The 25,037-nt window shown below is 44.4% G+C and overlaps 1 protein-coding gene across 1 annotated transcript in view; it reads left to right on the top strand.

Annotated features, from left to right (window-relative positions):
- Positions 1–25,037, top strand: part of MFSD10 (major facilitator superfamily domain containing 10) — a 40,524-nt gene that overhangs the window by 1,961 nt on the left and 13,526 nt on the right. Inside the window, exons 2-8 of the mRNA XM_018554982.1 lie at positions 4,914–5,103; positions 7,125–7,221; positions 8,776–8,879; positions 15,723–15,881; positions 17,020–17,208; positions 21,084–21,192; positions 23,977–24,088. Of these exons, the coding sequence (XP_018410484.1) occupies positions 4,948–5,103; positions 7,125–7,221; positions 8,776–8,879; positions 15,723–15,881; positions 17,020–17,208; positions 21,084–21,192; positions 23,977–24,088 (926 nt within the window). The 5' untranslated portion in view covers positions 4,914–4,947. The remainder of the gene's footprint in view (positions 1–4,913; positions 5,104–7,124; positions 7,222–8,775; positions 8,880–15,722; positions 15,882–17,019; positions 17,209–21,083; positions 21,193–23,976; positions 24,089–25,037) is intronic.

Genomic DNA, 25,037 nt, shown 5'->3' with positions numbered 1-25,037 from the left:
CCGAGTACAGGCAGCCTCGGACTTGTCCTCGCCCTCAGACACCATTTAATAAACATTCTGCAGACACGGTCCTGGGTGGCTCCTCTTCGTTTTGCTCATGCGCTCCATGGTCCTGTTAATTTCAATGGGTAGCTTTACTCACGGCGGTCCCCAGTGGTCCCTCAAAGTACATTTTGTCCCTATAGGAAATTAATGGGATGGGAACCCCCGCACTGCAAGGGTTAAGTGTTCGTTTTGTCTAGGTTAAAAAAACAAAAGTTATACTCACCCAATGCTCTAAGGCAGCTTCTTCTTAGACCCACCTCTCTCCTCTGCAGAGGTCTAAGGTCCCGTAAATCATCACATTCTATACACCGTGCATAGATGTCATAGATGAAGACTCTAATACACAGGCTGGAGGAAGCAATGGGACAGCTGGCCGGCTCGGAGCTTCGGGTTAGTATAACTTTGAACTTAGACAAAAACGAAGACTTAAAGGAGAACTATGGGGTTAGGGCTTTTTCCCATAGTTCTAAGGGTAACGGGAGGACACAAACTAGCGTCCCCCTGTTACCCTAAGCTCAGTATATAGAGGGCTACAGCTCGCAGTATACTGAGAGACTGCAGCCGGGACGGATCCCGACATCACTGTTGAGATCCACCCAGCTGCGGGATTGACAGCTGGCTCTGCCTATCTAGAGGCCGAGCCAGCTGTACCCGCCCCTTCCTCGTCCGTTCCTCCAGTCAGCGCAGGATCGGACAGGGGAGGGGGGAAATCCCTGCAGGGAGCCGTGAGTGACAGTCACCGTTCTCTGCAGTGACAGGATCAAGAAGTGAGCGAGCGGCGGTATGTGTTCTCTTACTTCCCCATCTACTGAGCCGATGAGTGACAGTTTCATTGTCGCAGGTCGGCTAGAACTATGAGGCTGAGTGATTTTCACTCGCCTCCTAGTTCTCCTTTAAGCCTTGCAGTGTGGGGGTAGCCTCCCTGCAAGGGGTTATTAAGTTTTCCTGGAGTTCTTCTTTAATGACACAGTAATTGGAGGGCACCACAGCTCATAGTAGGTCACGGTGACCAGGTATCAGACACACTGGTAAGTGTCGAATACCAGCAGTGTGCTTGTATTCCATTGTGGTACTTTATCAATAGGGCAGCCTGAGAATACCTCCAGGGAGACAACTGCTCATCCCACAGCTTTCCAGGACCTGCTGGTATGTGTTCTGCAGATTATTGGGTGGATAGGAATCCTGCAGTAGCTATCAATGGCTTCCTACTTCTTGCTTTTCAAAGAATGAATGATTGTCCCCGTCACCAGTGGGAAAATCACTTCATGATATGATAGCTGAACTCCAGCCTTACCTTTTCCCCACGCTTGTAGCTAGTCCTCTCCTCTGCTGAACTGATGACTCTTAATTCCCTGTGAACTTGCATCACCACTATATAACCCTATGAAGCTGCAGCAGCTACCTGAGCCCGCCTTCATTTCCTGTCTGAACAGCCTTCATCATTCACTTGTAACCCCTTATACATACTGTTGCTTACCCCCCTTTCACTAATATTATCTTTCTCTGCCATCAATCGTTTTGTTCCTGAGCTTTATGTGAAAGAAAACATCCTCAGCATCCCTTTAGACATGTCTGCAACCAGGCAACAGACTGCACAGCCAAAGTCTGTAACACCCAGCGGCCAGCAGGGAGAAGCAGGCACATCTAAAGGGATCCCGGGGATGTGTTCTTTCTTATAATGCCTTCAGAGGCAGAATACTGTGATATTTACAGAAGCCGGCCAACCTCTCCCACCAAAAAGCAGCAGACAGACCCAGCGATGATGTCACAAAGTCTCAAAGGAGGTATTTTTTGAAAAAGAAAATGCTTTGATCAAACAAATTGCATTGCATTTTGATCTGTTGAATTGGGGGAGGCATTAGATCACTTTTGGATATCCTTAAAGTCATAACCCAAAGCCCTGGCAGACCCATGTTTCAGTTTAGTCATGTGACTTTTTACAGACCACACGCGCATATGGGCAGCCCCATGTTTCAGTTTAGTCATGTGACTTTTTACAGACCACACGCGCATATGGGCAGCCCCATGTTTCAGTTTAGTCATGTGACTTTTTACAGACCACACACATATGGGCAGACCCGTGTTTCAGTTTAGTCATGTGATTTTCTACAGACCACACACACATATGGGCAGACACATATTTTTAAGTTTAGTCATGTGACTTTCTGCAGACCACACACACACACACATATGGGCAGAGACATGTTTCAGTTTAGTCATGTGGCTTTCTACAGACCACACACACATATGGGCAGACACGTGTTTCAGTTTAGTCATGTGACTTTCTACAGACCACACACAAAATGGATGCAGCTTCATTTTTTAATGGCACGCAGAAGCTTTAAATGTTACATAGGTTAAAAAAAGACACATGTCCATGGAGTTCATGTCTGGAAGGAGCATTTGAGTCACATATTAGTTACTATTATGAATGTCTCGCTGCACCCTTATAGATCTGCACCACGTCCCCTCTTCTTTGCAGCAGGATATGTTTTGTATCTGTGATGTCACTCCCAGTAATCAATGATCAGTCTGTGAGAGTTCACAGACCAGTTACATGGAGCACAAATGATGACAGTTGTAAAAACCTGAAAAGCAGGGTGATGCAAGTCTCCGAGCGGCCTGCTTATGTGACACAACGTAGGATGTTGATCTTCTAGGGAGTATCTAGTTGCCTTTGGGGATCACACGGAAATTGTTTCCCTGTTGGAGAGAATGGCATCATTTTTAATGGGTGTTTTGCCTCCCTCTGGATCAGTTAAAGGATTGGGGTTCTCAGGATGCAAAGGTAGAATTTATTTTTATCTTTTGGCTGATCTCAATGTATATGGGTCTCAACCGTCCTGTCTATTAACGGTAAATGGAAAAAAAATCAGCCTAGCTAAAGCTGTCCATAGACCTGTCTGGCTCAGTTCCCCTATCCATCATGAACATGTGTAAACGGTGGAATCCCCCTTTTGGTGCCTGCTGAATACCACAAACATCTCCTGTTCTGATTGGTGCTGTTAGGTGCCAAGATAATTTAAGATAATTTCCTTTGTTGAGTGGGGTGGGTAGTTAATAGGGATGCACCGATACCAGTGCCGATACTTGGCATTTTCATGAGAACTACCCTAGTACAGCGGTTGCAGCTGGGACCGGGCTCTGGCACTCCACCACTGTCCTGAAATCATTTTTCTGTATTGTTTTAGAAAAACTGTCACATGACAATAAACAAAAATGTATCAGTACTTGTATCTGTGAGGAAAAGTATCAGTACTTGTATCTGTGAGGGCTTGGAAGTTTGGTTGAGAGCTGAAATAAGCGCAACCTTAACAGTTGGCATGCCTTGAAAGTAACTGTTTTGGGAGAAAATAAATTGCTGGGTAAACGTTTCTGTGTAAATGGGAACGTGAGGTGACCCTAATCTTTTCCCAGGAGCCAAGCTTCTTTCTCTATCCTATAAGTCTTCTATAAGCAACAAATACCAAGTCTGGACCCAAGATTATCTCTCCATGGTACAGGGCTCCCAAGACCATGCGTTCCATGTTTCTGCAGACACCCAGTCCGTGCTGGAGACGTTGCTGCTCCCCTGGGGACACGTTCCACATCTTTTGGTCCTATCCTACACTACAATGCTTTCCAGACTAGATCCATTCTGTCGCCAAGAAATTTACGGACCTCTCAGTTCCCATTGTCTTGGCCTTCTTCCTGCTCCACAATTCCATCCCCTTGAAGATCTACAAACGTTTAGATATGGTGAATGCAGCTCATTCCTGTATTCCAGCCCTGTGAAAACATCTCGATTCTCCTCGTCCTTTGAGTATTATACCTACTGGTGCATCTGTAAAAAATAAGTCAAGGCAACCTGGACTTGCTGTATTTTTCTTGAAGACGTTTCACTGGTCGTCTAACCAGCTTTCTCAATTTCGAATCAGTTGCCCTGACTTATTTTTTACAGATATATCATGACCTGAATGAATGAGAACCTTCACAGACATACCTACTGGTGGACTTTCATTTTCTGAGGCCTTGGTACTGGTGGTGCTATTTCTTCTGCTTCCTTCTTTGTCATTTGGTTCCTTTTCCATAAGATCCCTTCCTACCGTCCTCTTCATTCCTGTCTTCTGTGCTCCTCTTTCTTCCCGTCTGCTTTATTGCTACCCTACCCATGCAATATTCCTGGCCCATGGTAAAACTCTATGAAGGTGGTCCCGCTGGGTGACTGTGCAACACCAAGATGGCCTTTTTGTTTCGTTCCAGTGTTCCTATTTTTATTTTTTTGTTTCCCTGTTTGCATTGTTGTTAATGTTGACTTTCATTAACCTCTGTCATTGTTTTGCGATGTTCTACTTGTTTCACCACTTTTGCATTGATAAGCTTTGTAAATCTCTCTACAATACCAACTCTCGTGTATATTGATTAATCTTATTGGATCATTTTTTCTTATGTTGATTTCAAGTTTACTGGCAAAACTTTGTACTCTTTTATATTGATCTAAATAAAGAATTTATAGGAAAAAATGGTGGGTAAAGTTCCTGTTTAACATTGAAGGTTTGCAGAGATAAGGATGGAATCATTGTAATAAAAAAAAAAAAGAAGTTTTACAGTATGAGTAAGTAAAGTTTATGTAATGCTTATCTTCCTTTTTTAGAACTTCCTGATCAGATAACATTTTATTTCAGCCACTGCATCCTGCCTCTGATACTGTGGCAACCTCCGGGTGTTACAAAACAGCCCATAAAGCATGTGGTTTAATCCCGAACACCAGAATGTTTCCCATTGTGAATGCCCTGTGTTGTGAGTCAGCACTATTGTGTCCTCTGGGTGGGAGGTGAACACTTTGAGAAAGCTGGGTACTCAGGAGTGCCTTCTGGTTATTGTTACAGCACTCTGCTGGAGGAGCTCACCTGAGGCGGAGAGATGAGCAACAAAGCAGTGAAGCCCCCCAAAGGGGAAGATCCGGGGTCAACCAGGGTCATCACAATCATCTTCGTGGCTTTGCTCATCGACCTTCTGGGATTTACCCTCATTTTACCCCTGATGCCTTCCATACTGGATCACTTCAGCAAGTCTAATGTAAGTAGTGACATGCCACATGCTAAGGGCTTGTGTTACATGGGTGATCTGCATTTTAGCTGCGTGTTGTTAAGGTCTCAAGCATAGTGGATGAAATTTGTTAGGCTGTAGGCCGGAGTTTCCAGTCATTTAGTTTATGCTGCGTTACCTGGCATTATTTTAGACGCAGCATTTTCTATACAGTCAGCTGTAGTTTTTGTGTATAGCCATCAAGGAGAACGCAATGTAAATGGCAAACGCAGCATGCCCTTGCAATGTGTTTTTAATGGGCGTTTTGAGGTGCTCCGGGTAAAATATACATTTACATGTCAGAACACCCCCTTAAAGTGACACTTTCCCCTCGCCCCAATGTTAATGTTAATAGCACTTAAATGATGTCTCTTAATCCGATCTTCTTCTTCTTTCCTGATGTTTTCATCTGTCCCTCCAGTGCTGCTGCGGGTCTCCGATCCAGCACTGACTCCTCTGTCCTTACTCGCACTTCCTGTCCCAAGGTGTCTGCATGCGGGTGCACACATCCATAGACTTACCTTGTGTCTCTCCTCGTCTCCCGGCCGAAAATCCGAACTGCCCAAGATGCTTTGCGGCCACCCGAGCAGTTTCGGATTTTCTGACGGGAGCGCGTGGCGAAGACGGGGTAAGTTTAAGCCGCTGTTAAAGCGTTTTTTGTTTAAAAAAAAAACTTTTTGCCTATATCTACTGCTAGATATATACAAAAAAACGGAGGCTTTAGAAATCCTTTAAGTATATTACATTGAAATGTTTTGCAGGTACATCGCAAATGCATAGCAAACGCATCACAAGTACATTGTAAATGAGCCCCAATTTATACTGGGCACACCCATTGGTGCATATTGCTTGTTTCTGACTGATGCCCTGAAGCTGACCATACATGATGAAATATGATTGCACAATCTCCTTTAGATTTACTACAAATTTGTAGTGTTAGAGCTTACTTAACCTCTTGCCGTCCGCCCGTAGTAAAAAAACGGACGGACGGCACTGCTGCATCTGCGGGTTGCCGTCTCCAGACGGCATTTTTTTTCTGCTCGCGCGCGCCCCCTAGCGGGCACGCACGGGCAGAAAAGACCCGATCAATGCACACACCCGTTACCGGGTGTTTCACATATAGGCGATCAGCGGCTCCATAGCCCGCCGATCGCCTATATGTGCTCGTTCGCTTCAGAGAAGCTCCTTAATATAGTAAAAAAATAAAACCCCCAGTGGTGAATAAATACCACCAAAAGAAAGCTCTATCTGTCCCCAAAAAAGGGTATAAAATTCATTTCAGTACAGCGCTGCATGACGGAATAAATGTCAAAGTACCGCAGCGCTGAATACTGAAAAATGGCCTGGATGGGAAGGGGGTTTAACACCGCGGATGTCAACTGGTTAAACAATCCATTTAACTTGTATGCCACCAGGCTAGGCCCCACACTACATAGTTTTTGCGAGAGCTAAAAGAGATATTACATTGAGATTGTAATGTATGTGGTCAGGCTAAGCTGGCTCAGTCTCCTATTGAAAACATCTGCTCCAAACTGTGTTCCACCTAAACCTGCAATGTTCTTCCAGCCACCTTGGCCAACAGCACAGTGTAGTATGAGTGCAGTAAATGTTTGTTCCCTTTTCTGCACTAAAAAGAGAATGGCTGCTTTCCAGCTGCACAGAAATTTTCTAGGTTACTTATTTGCCATTCTTACTGTTGTCAATAGAGAATAAAAAAACCTTTAAATAAAAAAAAAATAATAATAATATATCTATCTATCTATCTATCTATCTATCTATCTATCTATCTATCTATCTATCTATCTATCCTTCAGAGCCAGCAGGTGGGGCTCTAGTGTCTTTTTCATGTTTAGCATTGTATCTTTGCTGAAAAGAAGCCTGTTAGGCATACACTTAGTCTAATTTCTGTGTTCCTGTGTCCTTATATGTGATGCCACAGATTGTGCTGTCAGGAATGCTGTGTACCACAGCCTAGTTAAAATATAAATGTGTTTTTTGTTCTGTCATCTCAGGATAGTCTGTACCAGACAATACAGGGCACCGTGGGCTGGTTTGCAGGAACCGTTGGAGTTCCCCAGGAGAGGAAGTATAACAGTGTTCTCTTTGGTGGTAAGTTATGAAATCTATAGTGAATATTGCTCTATACTGGCAGCAGTGGTCTGCCCACACCATATTTTGGGAGCATGTAGCAGTCAGGACTGTTTAAGACAGTAGAGCCAGCAAGAGGCTCCCCCAGGCTGTCCACATCTCCTTATGTGTGCCGTTACATCTCCTGGAGCAGAGCTGTAACTATGTATGATCAGGGAACTGGTGTGGCTCAGTGAGCTGTCCACCCACTCACATGTCACCTCAGCAATGTGAAGGGGGTCCTTTTTATTATTACTTAATTTGAGTGTTAGAGTTCTGTGGCCATGGGTTTGGGAAGGTATAGTGGTCATAGTGTGGTCTTTCCCTGGAGGCTGGGGCCAGGAGAACAGGGACTAATGCTGCCATCTAGTATGAAGAAGGATCAGCACTCCATGTAAGATATAGCTCTTTATATAGCAAACTGCAGTCATGAATGCGCGCTTTGAGGAGACGTAGAACTTCTTTGTCATGGCGTTGGAGATTGCTGTTTGTAGTAATAGAGTTTTATATCTTACATGGAGTGCTGATGTTTCTAGTTGTACCTTAAAGTGACCCTGTCATGGAAAATAAACGTTAAGACTGGTGTTACCTGTTAAAGAAGCTCATGACGCTAAATGCCATTCTGGTAGAGATGGTCCCCTGAAGTCTGGTGGAAACCTAAAATCCTGGGAGTGTCCCCCTCAGTTCTTGCTGGTTCCTCCTGCTGATCTCCAGGTCACTACAGCAATGCAGTTTACAGGTGGCAACATATTTAATATTTGTTTTAAGAGACAGGGTCACTTTAATCTGGCTCAGTGGTTCTTCTTCTGTCCGGTTGATGAGACTTTCCTAGATCTACATGAGTGAACCTGACTTGACCTAACAATAGTGATAACCACACACATTATAATCTGATTGCACAATCTCCTTTAGATTCACCAACAACTGTGCATTGCGAGGGCCTGCCTGATTGCATACAAAATGAATGGATTGTTCAGACAGGCCCATTGATTACAAGGCTTTGGGGAATCTAAAAGAGATCATAAAATCAGATTGTAATATGTGGCCAGCTTCAAATTGATCCCCATGTCTCTGAGCTGCCCATTGGATCCCAGGCTTAGACTGTACACAGCGCCACTACTTCACTTTAAGTTAATTAGGCCCCACCCCTTCTGATGCCAAGCCCCACCCCCTGTCATTCAGCAGTCAAATGACACGGCTTATAATGCACCCTGGGGTTCTGTCATGTGACTGTTGAATGACAGCAGGCAGGGCTTACCACTGGGAGGGCGGGCTTTAATCTAGACTTTATCAGAAGTCAAGGCCTCTTGCAGACCTTGGGTTTAGGATCTAAGGGTTGATACAGAGATCAGATTACCAAGATAGGTGCCTGTATTTCAGCATAATTGATCGGTTTTAGGTAAGGACGGGTTCACATTAATGATTTTCACATTAGAAGAGGAGATCCGGGGTGGTATCAGCGAGCTCTAGAAAACTCAGCAGCTGTAACATTCTGGGATGTGTTGTTTCTACAATGTAATAATGAGTGTTTTTCAGGTTTCATTGGCTCCCTCTTCTCCCTCCTGCAGTTTATCTGCTCACCGCTCACTGGAGCAGCCTCGGATTATTTAGGAAGACGGCGAGTCATGATGATAAATTCAGTATGTGCTCCCTTTACACTGCCTGTTATATGTTTGTACTGTTATAGCTGTTTTATATAGCAGTGTTTTCTATGTTCAGAATTTGCTGTAATAGTAACATTTCATTAGCTCCGGGCTCTGTTCAGCCACCGGCACTTGAGCACATCCATGGTAAAGGGACATAAGACCCCTGTGAAAGGGAGGAATCTATGTTAAGGCAAGACCACTCTTTTTATTTCTCCCACATGAGTTACAGGTGTACAGAACCCGGAGATGTGGGTCGGAACGTATTGTAGCTCTTTGACCATTACGATAAGTTGTTAGGCAGTAGGGGAGGGAGATAGCAGAGCTCATCTTTAAAGCGAAGCAAAGAGTATCATGGACCCAAGGCTAGATGCGTGAACAGTTAGTGCAATGCAATGGCTCCCCCATAGATAAGAATGCGCTCTGTAGCCTAAATGGGGTGGGGGGTCATGTAGACAACCACTGGAGGAGCGGGAAACCCCATATCCAAGAAGAATATGTCAATATGTCTCAGGACACCCATAGTGGGTCAGTATAAAAGCCATTAGAGGTGATCTGGGATGTAAAGATAGGCAAGAAGGAAGGGTGAGAAACCGGGCCTGTGGATGGGCTGAGGGATAGCCAGAAAGCAAACCTATCCTTGGGGTAACGGGTACAGAATAAATGTTCTCAACAAATACAGAACAGAAAGGATGCTAAACAGGATGGAAGAATAGGAGTAGAAGAAAAAGAAAGAGATAAAAATAGGTGGGGTGGAAGAACAAAAAAATACGGGGAAGGACCCAAGTTGCTGCTATAATTTTTTTTTATATGTTATCAAATTTTTAGTTACTAGACTGCAGTATTTTTATTATTTGGAGTATGAATCTTCCTCTGAATCATTCAATCGTGTGTGTAATTCTATTTACTACTGGTCAGAGCCATTCACAACACAGGCTGTTTAAACTATTCACAGCATAGCATTAAACTAGCCTTGTATAATATGGAGTAGTCTGGTCTGCACATGCTGGCTGCAGGTGGTAAATATGAAATCTAAAGTCCATTTTACTGAAGCAAAGATAAGAATGATTAGCCCCTATTTCTGTCCTGAGAAGTTATTTTCAAGTATGTGGTTCCTCTTTTATTCTAGAAGCATCGAGTCCCCCTCCCCCTCCCCACCCCCTTTTAGCTCCTTTCCTGCTGCCTTCTTTTCTATACATATAACATCTGATATGCTGTGTTCTGCATGCTCATATAATGGTGCTTCAATAGTTTTCAGTCCTTTAAATATACATCTGGTGCTGGTCTTAGTGTCAGTGTTGTCACCAAAGTCTTTGTGAATTTAAGTCATGCACGCTTTTGCAAAATAGAAGGAACACATTGACTAGTGAGTGTTGCTGGTAGACCTGCGGGCGTTATGTGTTCCGCTTTCTTTTGAAGAAAAGGCCTGTGTCTCCTCTTTCATTGTAATCAGAGATGGGTCAGCTGCTGGGACACGTTTAGTGTCACAGGATGGATCTAAAACCTCATTTTTCTAATTTACTTTATTTAAAGGAGAACTATGAGATGAGTGATTTCCACTCGCCTCATAGTTCTAGCCGACCTGTGACAATGAGACTGTCACAGGTCGGCTCAGTAGATCGGAAGGTGAGCGAACACATACCGGCGTTCGCTCACCTCTCGATCCTGTCACGGCTCTCTGCCGTGACAGGGGAGGGGCTGCATTCCCCCCTCCGATCCGCCAGCGCTGACTGGCGGAACGGACGGGGGAGGGGGCAGGTACAGCTGGCTCTGCCTCTAGATAGGCAGAGCCAGCTGTCAGTCACGCAGCTGGGCGGATCCAGACATAATTGTCGGGATCCGCTTCAGCTGCGGCGTCTCAGTATACTGCGAGCTGTAGCACGCGGTATACTGCGGCGTCTCATTATACCGCGAGCTACAGCTCGCGGTATACTGAGCCTAGGGTGACGGGAGGACGCTAGTTTGTGTCCTCCCGTTACCCTAAGGAGAACTATGGCGAAAAGCCTTAACCCCATAGTTCTCCTTTTAAACTGGCCAACTAATTAAATTACAATGTATTCGAAAAAAACAGCTTTGTGTGGCTGTGTTATAGCAGTGCAGGTCTGACAATAAAAATAAAACAAAGCTCCCATGATACCCTATCCTAATCACAGCATATTGGGGGTGGTGGTCCCAGACACACAGCCTTGGGAAGGTGTTTGGTAGTGTGTTTGATTATCATCACCTCTTCCAATTTCCAGAAAAAAGCAGGAAAACTGGTAATTGTGACTTCCGCAGCTCTGAATGATTACACGCTGTCCTGTTTATTTTAAACCGATGTTCTTTGATACAAAAAGAGCCATTTTCCTGGGTACAATTACCGTTCTACGCTTGGCTGAAGAAAGTGCGTCACTCCCTATGTACACAGTTTAAGTAATTATTCATGGATAATAAAAAGGGAATGTGGAGCTAAGGAAGAGCTGCAGAACGGAATGGAGGGAATCAAACTAAGAAATGAACTTGATGTGATGCTCACTTTTTCCTTTTACCTTTATTTAGCATTTACAGGATGCTGACATTAGAGATTATATACTTCTATATACAGTATAGATGGAGGAAGACTCACTCGCAGGACAAATGTTTGCAATTTCCTCTTTCTTCACATCTACACTTTGTGTAGGCCAGGAGATAGATAGATAGATAGATAGATAGATAGATAGATAGATAGATAGATAGATATAGATATAAATAATCCTTTTGCGGTTCCTCAAAAACCGGCCGAAATTGGCACAGTGTGTGGTGCTGTCAGCCCCCTCTTGATCGGCATCAGAAAATCTTCGATCGATCAGAGCCGGCAGCCAATGAGCTGCCCGCTCTGATCGGGTATTCCTGTAGCTGTCAGGATACAGTGTAAACAGCGGAATTCCTCGAACGATGTTAGTCTTGATGGAGGAATCAGGTCTATTTTTTTTTTCAGTCAGCCCACGGGTTAAATGAAAAAAGATAGATCAGTGTATGGCCAGCCTAAGTTTTGTTCTGGGTCCTGGAGACTTTGGGTGGCATAAAGACTTCATCTGCAGGCCTATAGTTTACCTGGTACCTTGTTATTAGTCTCCACTGCGCACAGGCCTTTATATATGTGAAATGAGCGATGCTCGGGGATCTCTCTCTCTCTCTGCTGTGGGAACTGTTGGATGAAAAGTGCTGAATGAAGGATAGAAAGGTAAAAGTGCTTGCCAGGAGATAGATAGATAGATAGATAGATAGATAGATAGATAGATAGATAGATAGATAGATAGATATAGATATAAATAATCCTTTTGCGGTTCCTCAAAAACCGGCCGAAATTGGCACAGTGTGTGGTGCTGTCAGCCCCCTCTTGATCGGCATCAGAAAATCTTCGATCGATCAGAGCCGGCAGCCAATGAGCTGCCCGCTCTGATCGGGTATTCCTGTAGCTGTCAGGATACAGTGTAAACAGCGGAATTCCTCGAACGATGTTAGTCTTGATGGAGGAATCAGGTCTATTTTTTTTTTCAGTCAGCCCACGGGTTAAATGAAAAAAGATAGATCAGTGTATGGCCAGCCTAAGTTTTGTTCTGGGTCCTGGAGACTTTGGGTGGCATAAAGACTTCATCTGCAGGCCTATAGTTTACCTGGTACCTTGTTATTAGTCTCCACTGCGCACAGGCCTTTATATATGTGAAATGAGCGATGCTCGGGGATCTCTCTCTCTCTCTGCTGTGGGAACTGTTGGATGAAAAGTGCTGAATGAAGGATAGAAAGGTAAAAGTGCTGCCTGCTTGTGTTGGGGAACCCATTAGGGGCCACCCTTTTAGTCAACAACTGACTTGAGTTTGGTAATGGCTCAGACAAGCAGATGGGTTTGTTTGGTGTGTTGCTGTACAAAGTCTTCCTGCACTGAGGTGTTTGTTCCTTGCCTCGCTGAATAAAAGCGCAGGACAAACCCGCTTGGACTGTTCCTGTCAATCATGGTTTACCACTGCCAATATCAGCTGACTCTGTCCCCCTTACAATATATCTATAATCATCTACATTGCTCAGCCTGCCCACGACTGGTGCAGTAATATTTCCTTTGGTGCTCCCAGGCTGCTTTGAAATCCATTGTGGTTTAAATGGATCATTTCAATTTGGTGCTCAGTCCCACTGCTGGTTATGTGTGGCCAGGTTATAGGTGAAGACCCAAGATTAAGGCCCTTTTCACACAGGTGGTTCGATCAGATCTGCTTGCCAGTTTTTTAGATGGGTCTTCTAATCAGAAGCTCAATATAACTCTATGGGCAGCATCCGATTACCCCTGACTCAGTCTAGGTCAGGAAAAAAAAATGGAACAGATTTCCATTTTGGTGGACCTGATCGTGCCCGATTGGGAGTTGTCTGCTGTAAACAGACAATTGCATTATATCGGACCTCTTGCATCTGACTCCCCATAACATGGGTCTGTACAAGAGTGACATCCGTTCCATAAATGCATGGATCCCGCTGATCAGAGCGGACAGCGCCCATGTGAATGGGGCCTAGAGTTAACTAAGAGGAGTTTCTGACTTTAGCTGCAAAGTATCCTGGAGAGCTTCAGGTGCCTGGAACTGTTTCTTAAATCGGCCACATAAATTATCCCATCTTCATTTTTTTTTTTAAAGAAACCATTCCTGTGAGACAACATTGTTAAATGCCAGAAACATATGAAGGTATTTAAATGTGTGTATGACTGACATGTGAGTTCTATGGCCTGCACGTATGACTGACATGTGAGGTCTATGGCCTGCACGTATGACTGACATCTGAGGTCTATGGCCTGCACGTATGACTGACATCTGAGGTCTATGGCCTGCATGTATGACTGACTTCTGAGGTCTATGGCCTGTATGTATGACTGACATCTGAGGTCTATGGCCTGTATGTATGACTGACATCTGAGGTCTATGGCCTGCACGTATGACTGACATGTGAGGTCTATGGCCTGCACGTATGACTGACATCTGAGGTCTATGGCCTGCACGTATGACTGACATCTGAGGTCTATGGTCTGGATGAATGACTGACATCTGAGGTCTATGGCCTGCACGTATGACTGACATGTGAGGTCTATGGCCTGCACGTATGACTGACATCTGAGGTCTATGGCCTGCACGTATGACTGACATCTGAGGTCTATGGTCTGTATGCATGACTGACATCTGAGGTCTATGGCCTGCACGTATGACTGAGGTTTATGGCCTGCACGTATGACTGACATCAGAGGTCTATGGCCTGCACGTATGACTGACATCTGAGGTCTATGGCCTGCACGTATGACTGACATCTGAGGTCTGTAGCCTAGCTTAGGGTTGTTCCTCGCCGTCTTCTCTTATCTGTGGGGTGTTCCATAGAGTGCGTTGAACTTATAACATTCTGCATCATCTTGTAACATTCTTTCAGCCTTCTTGTTGTAATTTGCTAAATACGGTTCAGTTGATCAGCATTGCTTAACTATTTGCTAATAACCTTTTTATATTCTTATGGCGGCATATACAAGCGAGGCTCTACAATGTAATGATGTTCTTATATTCCACAAAACACCCATGGTCATTCACATTGCTTGGTTTTATTGGTTTTGGATACTGCATAAGTACAAATGAAGTAGGTTGGGCCAAGGCACCATAAATGTACAAAGTGTGAGATGTGCATTGGACAATGATAGTTTTCCAAGTGTTTTCCAAGGATGATTGTGACTGTGCTTTAAACAAGACTAACCATAGATGGATAGATATCGCCCCAACACGCTTAAGCTCCCAGGACTGCATACCTGCTGTGGCCATTATTATAAAGGATCCTTGCTCTCCCTTTTGAATTAATTGTATGTTCTGGAAAAGGTAAAGGAGGAGCTGCATCACACACAGTTCATTGGGAACATTTAAAACTGCACTATGGACAGGAACAGAATCAGGCACTGTGGAAAGGAGATCTAGCTGTTGGAATATCCAAGACATATAAGAAGCCAAGGGCTGAGTCAGCCTACCAGGCTCAACCTATAACTAAACCATCATTTTGGGTGGACTGACCTTTACTGAACATCTCCTGGACCCCCTTCTTGCAGCTTTGTAGGGATTATGGAGTTAAAGTAACATCAAACCACTCCCTACATGTTCTGCTAATGTTTAAGGGAGGGTCCCCTTCTATCGCCTCATTACTTGTACTTGGGGAACTATGATCAGATGGGAACTGTTTAGCCACTTCAAGGAATGAATAACACTTTACAGCAGTGTATAGAGCCTGTTGGCCAATCTACAGACCCCATGAGAGCCATCACTGGCTAAAAAGGCTTCTTCCTTAGTCATGACCAGTAAACCATTGTGGATGATCATGCTTGCTCAATAAAATAACACGCCTCATAGTTTTGAAGTCATTGCCTGTAATATTAGAGTATTTCCAACACAGGAGCAAAATGAAGCCTGGATCACGCAGTAGTTACACACCAGAAAAAAGTCCGGTCGCATGTCTTAAGCTTCACTTAAACGTTTATTGTAGCAGACAGGTACACAACGTCCTGCCGTGGATTCTTTTCACTCTGACATGAAGAGGGTGTGCAACCGGACTTTTTCTTTCTGTGAGTAACTGCTGATGCTGGAGCAAGATGGGCTGGGCCAGTGTGCCCTGTCATTCTCTAGTGCTTCTGTGAAGGAGTGGTGATATTAGGCTATGGAAGTTACAAGATTACACAGCATTACATGAAACAAAGTAAATTCAATGTGTAGTACATAAGCCCCAATGTCTGTGTTTTGTATACATTTTCATCATTTTTGTCTGATTACTGGCCAGGCAACTCATTATATTTCTCTTTAATGTCTCCATTTCTAACAGTTTGGCATAATCGTGTCCTACGCTTTATGGGCTATCTCAAGAAGTTTTGGAGTTTTCCTCATCTCCCGCATTGTTGGAGGATTAAGTAAAGGAAATGTCAGCTTATGTGCGGCTGTAATAGCTGACCTCCCCTCCCCGAAGGACCGCAGCAAGGGCATGGTGAGTGTGGACTGTGTTCTGTTATGACAGATGGCAGATGATGATGTCTTATAAAATCTTTATGCTTTGTTATATTATGATAAAAGTCATCTTATACACATGGAGATGGCTATTGAAGGAGGCCGTAGACATTAGATGGCAGTTTTCAGCTAGATTGGGAGACAATCTAATGTCTATGTTGCACTGGTAGACAGCATCAGACACCACTGGCTGAGGACAGTGGGAGACGATCGAGGTTGGACAGGCTGGAAAAATGTGCTCATTTCTATTGTTTCCCCCTTATAATGCTGGTACCAGAGCTGTCTGCAGCGCACCACCCCTGACCCAGTCAGTAAACTGAACCTTGAATGCCGATGAGATGCAACCATTTCTGTTTAGGACTGAATTTGCTTGGTAGCAGTTGGATTGTATGTGTGTCTTGGAATGCCATTTTTGTCTCTCTGGGCCTTCGCTGTAACAGATATCATACATTTTCAGTACTTCTGTGCTAAAGACCTGAGAACAAGCAAATGACAGTCAGAAGAAAGTCAACATTCTTTATCTCTATGCTTGTTTTGGGTCAGTGGCATCAGCGTCATAGCCAAGAAACTAGCATGGTCAGCTAAAGCCGAAACGGCAGCTTACATGTTTCTCTCTTGACCGGTGTTAAATCCTGAAGCAAACCCTTTAGTTGAATATAAACGTTTCTTAAAAAAGCACCCCCCATGTTCTTTCTAGTAAACCAGTAATTTCTCTCACTGATGCCCATCACTTGACTGGAAGCCAGAACAAATATCGCCCCTTGACTGGCACATGATCTCAGCTGTAAGGTCTTTAAGGAGAGATGTACAAGTAAATTCGACCGGTCAATATCTCTGCCAGAACTGTGGTCTTCCCCTTTAATTAGAATCATGTGACCAAAGTCCCGCATTTGGTTATCTAACTGGGACATACAGGCAAAATCATCGCTGGATTGCAGAGAAAAGGTTGTAATCAACACTAGAGATTTCCAGAGACAGAAATTGAGACAGTGAAAAGATTAAAAGCTTGTTCTTAGACATGTCATGGTGGTACATTTCTGGTTAAATCTCAGTAAAGACTGCAATATGCAATTATTGCCCCCGGTTAATTGAGTCTACATTTCCTCTTCTTGTTACAGGCAATGATCGGTGTTGCATTCTCAATGGGCTTTACCTTCGGACCCATGGTTGGAGCTTACTTTGCAATAAACGCAGCCGATGGAGAGGTCTTCTATGTCCGTCCCGCCCTGCTTGCCCTTATGTTTTCTGTTTTGGACCTGCTGTTCATCTTACTGTTCCTTCCTGAGACACTTCCAAAGGAGAACAGGGTAAGACTGGCATGGAGTTTCCTATAGCTTTCTATAGCACACACTGTGGTGTGCTGTGTTGCTACGAAAAAAGTGCATACAGGTAATGACTGTTGACAGTAGGGATGCACCAATACCATTGTTTCCAAAAAGAGTACAAGTACCAATACTTTTCTTCAAGTACTCGTCCATACCAATTACCGATACTTTTTTCATGTGACAATATTTCTAAAACAATACAGACTAATGATTTTAGGACAGTGGTGGAGCGCCAGGGCCCGGTCGCAGCTGCAAGTGCAGCAATCCTAGTAGTTCTGCCACTGACAAGGAGGCGTGACCTCGGAAACGCGTTAACTAAGAAGGACAGATAGCCGGCTGGCTAAGTCTGTTTCACCTGATCTGTTTATGCCTGTTACCAATCTCCCTTTTGTGAGTACATTTCCAACTGTTTTATTCTCTTTTTATTAAAAGTTCTTACACGATGGAGGCGCTCCATGTGTTTTTGTATTTCAGTTCAGTGGTTTCCCTAACCTTTGAGAGCAATCCAGAAAGTGTATTACACCGAAGATCTCCCCCTGCTATCTCTGACTCATGCTGCTGGCACTTATGTGTATATTTGCTTTTAGTATCAGGGCATTTTCGTAAGAGTAAGTACTCGTGATTATGCCCAGTATTGGCATTGATACTGGTATTGGTGCATCCCTAGTTGACAGCATCTGTTGTTGCCTAGGAAAAGGTGTTGGCTATAACATTTGCACACACATGTACTGCCCTCTCACAGTGCAGTACTCAGTGCCTCAACAGCCAATCATCAGGTCTGAGTAGAGTTGTGTAGGGGAGTGCGCCTAGTACAGTTTAAGTAGAACACCTGAAATCGCTTCTCGGCCTTTTGGCTAAGATCAAGTGTAGTATCTGTTCTTATCAGTTTTCAGAGGGGAACAGCATGGACCATCCTGGGGTGGATGGTTGCTAAGTACTGTCTGAAGTGAAGGTGGGTGTTGAGACGGCTCCTTTTAGAGGAGGGGGAGCTTCCTCGGCACTAATGCCTCCTGATGGGGAAGGGTGCTGCACCTCTGGTCTGGCCGGAGGGTTCGGGAGGCGCAGGAGGCCCGTGGTGCTGTGCCCCCTGGGGGTGTGGCGTCCCAGGGTGTGCCAGAAAATCACTTGGGTGTGGGACCCCACCGTGATTAACTGACACTAGGTCATGGCACTCTAGCTTTTTGTGCACTATGCCTCTAGGGCAGGCCTTATGGCTATCTTGGGGCAATATTTTTGCCCTCCTGCCGAAAGGCCTGCCAGAGTTGTGCACTGGCATTCTATTTATGCACGATTGGCACCTTTGACTTCACAGAAGACAGATGGTGCGAATACCTTCAGGGCCTGTCCTGATGTCGGGGAGGAGGTTCTGTGGCCTCTATGGGCTCCCCTGCCTCCTCCCACTCGGGGCTTTCTCTTTGGGAGAGTCCCCACCCAGTACTCGGTGGACCTGTTTCGGCAGGTACCAGAGGAGAAGGGTCCGCCGGCCTTCGGGTAGGTGGACCTAAGTCGTCCTTGCCCCTCTCAGGAGCCGTGGGTCCCAGGGGGTTCAGGAATTCGAGGCCCTTCCTCTTTGGAGGAGGACCACGTCACCCTCGTGCACTTTTTTTTTTTGTGTGTGTGTGTTGTGAATTCATGATTCACTTTTTTTGTTCACAAGGGTGATCGAGTCTTCGATGCACGCATCACGGACCTTAAAACTAAAAAAAATGAAAAATCTGAAGAGGCTTTATCAAGGTAGCAGACAGAAGTAGGGAAATATGTAAAGGTACACGCAGCAGGGTTTCTACACAGAGGTAGTGTGTGTGTGTGTTGTTTTTTGTTTAATGTTTTTTTTTTTAACAGGTCCTCTTTGGTGTCAAGATGTCTGTCTCTGTAGAGACATTGATATTTATGTTGTGTAGATATTGAGAGGCAGCCAAAACCAAAAAAAGATGAGGCCAGAATAGTGGTGGCAAAACACTGAATCTGTACATCAGAGTGTGCAAAACGTCATACATTGTGCAGAGCATACAATGGCAGCAATCTCATGTCACCTAGGAGTCCCAGACGTGTAGTTTAGCAGGTTGGGAGGAGTTTCTGTTTGGCTGCTTCATGGCTCCCCAATGTTTTCTTCTCACGTTCCGTCACCTCTAAAGGCTCCTTTCCGTGCAGAGTGAAGGTCATGCCGCGGGAATGTGGGTGTTAGGACTGTAGCATTTTGTCGGGCAGGGATGAATGCCGCCTGCTCCTGATGTATTACTCACTTAAAAAGTTTCGCTCATGTGCAGGAATGTCAGCCATGGCACCAATGCAGGGTGTGTATGTGTGAAAAGACCTGACACCTCCTGCTAGTATCAGCATTCTCTGGCTTTCCTCTTCTCAAGTGTCTCTATTCTTCACTGCGGGTCTATAATGTGGCTAACATAGTGACCTTAGCGTTTCCATAACCTCCTGAGTCCTGCTTTTATTTTATCTAGAGGTGCCTGTACCTACCCAACAGCAACCACCAAGTCTGCAGCTATGGTTGTATACTGTGCAGGCAAAACTCTAACACTTCCTGCTAATGCTGAAAACTTGCTCCTAATTCCTGCCACCTCTACATTGGCCATCGAGGCTGCCCTTCACAGTGATAGGCCAATAGGAATGTGGGGAAGTAGGAGGTAATTATATGCTCCGACACTACCCAAATGTGTCATAGCTTTGCCTGCCAGAGCAGTCCAGCATTTGACTGTAACTACAGGGTTATGGAGGCGGCTGCTGCTGCTATGTGCTCTGTAGGGGCCCCCATTGTATGTCTGCTGCAGTTTCTGTCTTTAGACTGCTCCAGGCTTTTTAAAGCGTATGTAAGCCCAAAACGTATTTTCAGTATGTTTGGCATCATGTCACGCTGTGCACAATTTTCTTAATCAAATTATTTTCTTTGAATTTCTAGTAAAGTTTCTCACCTGGAGATCCTGCTCGGAACAGTTACAAGCCAACATTCCAAAGCTGCTGCCTTGCAACGTTGTCAGTCTGCCATGTGCACTCCCTCAGTCGCCTTCTTGGCTGCCTATGTGGTATGTGCATGTCTCATGCTGACCTGTTAGCCCAATGGCAAAGGCTGACAACACTGCTCATAATTGCAAGGCAGCGTGTTTAGAATCGTCACCTTGAAACAGAAAGTTCTGTAATTGGCAGGATCTTCAGGTAAGAACATTCCATATGTGAGGACAATGATGGACAGTATCAATGCTACAGCTCTAAAACAAATCACTTTAAATTTTATATACTTTGTTTGATGATCTTTAATCTTCATTCATGTGACTGCATGGCCTTCTTGTCCATTTCTATTCCCCAGTGTGGAAGCGTGTCCCTATTACCTGAGAGCAGGCAGGTGAATATTGTCCGGGACAGGAAGTTCCCTGTCTGTGCTGCGTTCCATGAGGCTGAGGGAAGGATCGCCGCCTTAATGCTGTGCCTGGGACGCTGTGAATCGGCAAGGCGTCCTGTAGCTCCCATCAGCAAGCTCAGGAATGCAAACTAACCACACCAGCACAGATCTGCTTCAGTGCTTGGAGTGGTCAGAATGCAGCAGAAGGATAGAGGCACTGGCAGGGTCACCAGGTATTTGCTAGGAAAAGAAAGTATAGTGGCAGCAGAAGCCACATGTACAACACAGGAATAATGGAATGAAAAACTGAAATATAATAAGAGTTATAAACACTGTAAGATGTTGCTGTAGCCATATTACTGTTGGGCCTTCATAGCAAATGGCTTTCACGGGCAGAAGTAGTTAGCCCTTAAACTACCATATCCCCCTGAAATTCAGGGCTGACCTTGTATGTGATTATCTGTCTATCTGGTTGTGTGTTCTAATCAATTGTAATCATTGTCTATAGGTCTCCTCTGTGATAGTGGGGTGTCAAGGGGCCCTAAACCTGATCAGTCCCCTGTCTCTGTTCAAGTTCGCAGCCATAACCAGAAGAGAAGACTTTCCATCTACCAGAAGTATGTTAAAGACTAATCGCTTATAAAATGTTGACATTAATAAGTACAAGATGGAAAAGAACATTACTGCATGACAGGGAGGAGGAGACAATCAAAGTCAACCTGTCACAAGGGAAACATTGGCACGGCCATTGCTGACCTCTCCTTTTTAAAAGTGCTAGTTGTCTGGCTAATTCACTGACTTTATTATTATTGACCTGAAACAAGTATGCAGATGATAAAAACCTGAGGAAAGTCAAAGTTACATCCCTATGCATTCTTGGGTCAGTGAACCCCCAATTTGACAATAAAGAATTTGTTGAAGAAAAAGGGTCATCGTGACAGTTGGACAATTAGTATATTCTAAAGAGAGGTTGGTTATGGCAGCCTCTGAGGGTTCCCAAGGTGCACTTTCTATGAAACCTACTTCACATATACCTGTATTCATTATTGTATCACAGTATCATTGCATCAGTGCGTTGTGGTGCATTGTATCAGCAAAAATGGTGCAGGTGGGTTCTATGTCCATTGTGGTATTAACCACTTGCTGACCGCGGTGTTTATACCCCCTTCCTGTCCAGGCCATTTTTCAGTATTCAGTGCTGCAGTACTTTGACATTTATTCTGTCATGCAACGCTGTACTGAAATACATTTGATACAATTTTTTGGGGACAGATAGAGCTTTCTTTTCGTGGTATTTAATCACCACTGGGGGTTTTATTTTAAACTATATAATTGATTCCTGTGTCACAAACTTGCGTTTTCCTGCAGCAGGAAACACTAATCTGGCGTTTACATGCAGCAACTGTCACCCATTCAAGTTAATGATCGGGTGACAGCCGCTGCATGTACACACCTGCATACCGCATGCAATTGTATGTGATATGATTACATGCAGTTACAAAAACAATCACTATCAATAGTGACAGATTCCTAACTGGATGTAATCCTTTCACATATGATTACATGCGGTGTGCAGGCATTTACATGCAGCAGCTGTCAGCCGATCATTAATTTGAATGGATGACAGTTACCGCTTGTAACATGTACAGACATTAACACTGGTACCGTATATAGTAAAGGCCCCCACGGGACTAAAAAATTTGTCCAGTGGCCCCCGACTAAATTGAGTTTGAGACCCCCTGTATTAAAGTATTGCACTTTTTAAAGGTAAAATCCTTTAAAATATTTTTTTAAAGGATTAAGCGGGGAAGGGTTAGATTACATGATGTTGTGTGGGGAAATTTCTGCCCACATCTGCATACCAAGACAGGGATTGAGGGGAAATGTCTTCCATATTGACAAAGAGAGCAAAAGCTCCCCTCTTTGGCCATTCTTTGAGGGACACAGGAAGTCATATACTGTTGGGTTATACTGCCACCTACAGGAAAACTGGACACTGGTAAACAAAAGAAATCTGTAGGCCAGCCCAGGGTTACCCCTCCTACTACCAGCATACCTCTTTTTTTTTTTTTACTAGTGTTCTAGGAGGATGGACATCTATTCTTCAGCTCTGCTGAGTCTAACCAATTTTTTGCTAGCATTTGTTCACTCTTTGCAGTTGCCCACCCCTCAGTTAGACTGCTTTTGGATGTCCCAAAGGTATTTGACATCCTGTGTCCCTCAGTGGGCAAGAGAGAAATTAGCGTTTTTGTACTCTCCTTAAAATCCACATTACTCACCCGCTGTGTTAAAATTATGCTATCGGTACTTCTTGCTACAAAACTGAGGCATGCTGGTAGTAGGAGGGGGAATTCCCTGGGCTGGCCCACAGTTGTTTTTGTTTTTCCAGTCCTCCTTCAGGCAGCAGTATAACATGACCGTAGATGTCTTCCTGTGTCCCTCAATGGACTCCAGACAAAGGGTTATATGGTCAGCACAAAAGTTTGGAAGGGTTAGAACCTCCGTCAGTGTTTTGTAATACTGACTGTGCCTCATGGGGGAGTGTCATGGTGTCACCTGGAGAAGAAGAAAGGTGAGATCTTCCCAGTGATGAGACGGCAATAAAAGGTTCTGACCCTTTCTAATGCGATCCAAAGCAAACAAAAGCTTTAGTTGGAGTTAGTAGTGCTGATTAGCTGGAGTTGCGCTTTAGCTGCTACCTTAAAGATAGACTCCATGTTTAGCCTTGTTGTCCATAACCTGTCATCTCCATTTTCCAGGACCACTTTACTATGTATGGTTCATTGGCAATGTCCTCTCACTTTTCCTTAATGTGTGCCCGGGGATCACTAAGAGATGAGCTGTGCCATACTAGAGAAGTGTGACGGCACGATATGCAGAATGTTGAGGGAAACCCTAACGTGGTTCACTAGACAAAAAATGAAAGACAGACTCTCGGCTGTAAATGGTCCCTTTGTTTTTACTGGCGGAAAGCTGCCAATGTAGAAAAGTAACAGATGGAAGAAAAAGAGACAAGCGTAAAAATAAGTATATTGGAGGCAATTAAAGTTACCCTGACTGTATACTGTTCACACTGCATTTTCACTAAACATGTTGGCTGCTCATAATTGTCCTACTCATAATGCAGATTATTATATAATACGCAGATTTTGGTTTCTATTATATAGACCTTGACCTTCAGAAGTCAGCTATTCCAAAGGGAATACGGTGTAATTGTGCATCAGTTGTACCACTTCCTGTCATTTCCTAACCTGCCCTACAATAATGGCAGCTGGAACCTGATTGGCTGATATAACATGTTTCCTACATTGGTTTGAGTTCTGTAGCTTCATTGCCTCCAAGTTTGTTAATACATAAGAAGCATATGAGACATATGTAACCCATGAATTATCTATGTGCAGATGTGCAGAACCTCCGACTGTTGGGTCTGGTCTATTTCCTATATCTCTTCTTCTTCTCCGGCCTAGAGTATACCATCAGCTTCCTCACTCACCAGCGCTTCCAGTTCAACAGGTGAGTTCAGTTGTGGGGGGATATGAGATATGATGGGAATAACACAGTTCCTGATGTTTAATACATACAGGACAGTGAGTCCATACAATAGTATATTAGTCATCTAGAAGTCACTAATACATTTCACTAAAGGCCTATTCATTAGCACACTTTAACATACCCTAAACCAGTGCTCCCCAACCTTTTTATCGCCGCGGACCGGTCAACGTTTTAGAGCTGCAACAATTATTAGATTAAGTCGATCAAAATCGACGATGGAAAACGTTGCCAACGTTTTCCATCGTCGATTCATCTGCTAAAATGTAGGTGAGTCACAGGACCCGCCCCCTCACTGAGAAGCCCGTCGGCAGTGCAGGGCCCCGGTGTTCGAACACCAGGACCCTGCACTGCCCCATATTGCAGGACCGGACCGCACTGAGACTGTGCGGCCCGGTACCATTTGATCCGCGGACCGGTACCCGGGGGTTGGGGAACACTGCCCTAAACTGTTCCTTTTAAAGTGTCAAACTTTTTAGGAACTTTTGAACTAAAGTTAAGCTGGCCATACACTGTTCTATTTTTTTCATTTAACCCGTGGGCTGAACGGTAGAGCAGATTCCTCCACCAATGCTACAAGCGCTTGATTGAGGGATCTCCGCTGTTTCTTTTGCATTCTGATGGCAGCCGTCAGATGTTCAAAAATGCAGGTGTCCTATGACACCTAGAGCAAAGTAGCAGCTGTCACCTATTTGGTTTGCTTTGTGATAACTGGGGGGCAGGAACTGAGTGGCAGTGTATATGAGCCGATAAGAACAGGAATATAGAACCTATTTAATTTTATTTAATTACAGGTATTTATATAATGCTGACAATTTACGCAGCACTTTACATAGTGCACATCAGTCCCTGTCCCCTAGGAGCTTACAATCTAAGGACCCTAAAATCACACACACACACACACACACACACA

This window comes from Nanorana parkeri, unplaced genomic scaffold, assembly GCF_000935625.1.
Source record: "Nanorana parkeri isolate BGI_ZX_2015 unplaced genomic scaffold, ASM93562v1 scaffold180, whole genome shotgun sequence".
In the NCBI taxonomy this organism is placed as follows: Eukaryota; Metazoa; Chordata; class Amphibia; order Anura; family Dicroglossidae; genus Nanorana; species Nanorana parkeri.
This window is presented reverse-complemented; position numbering and strand designations above follow the sequence as displayed.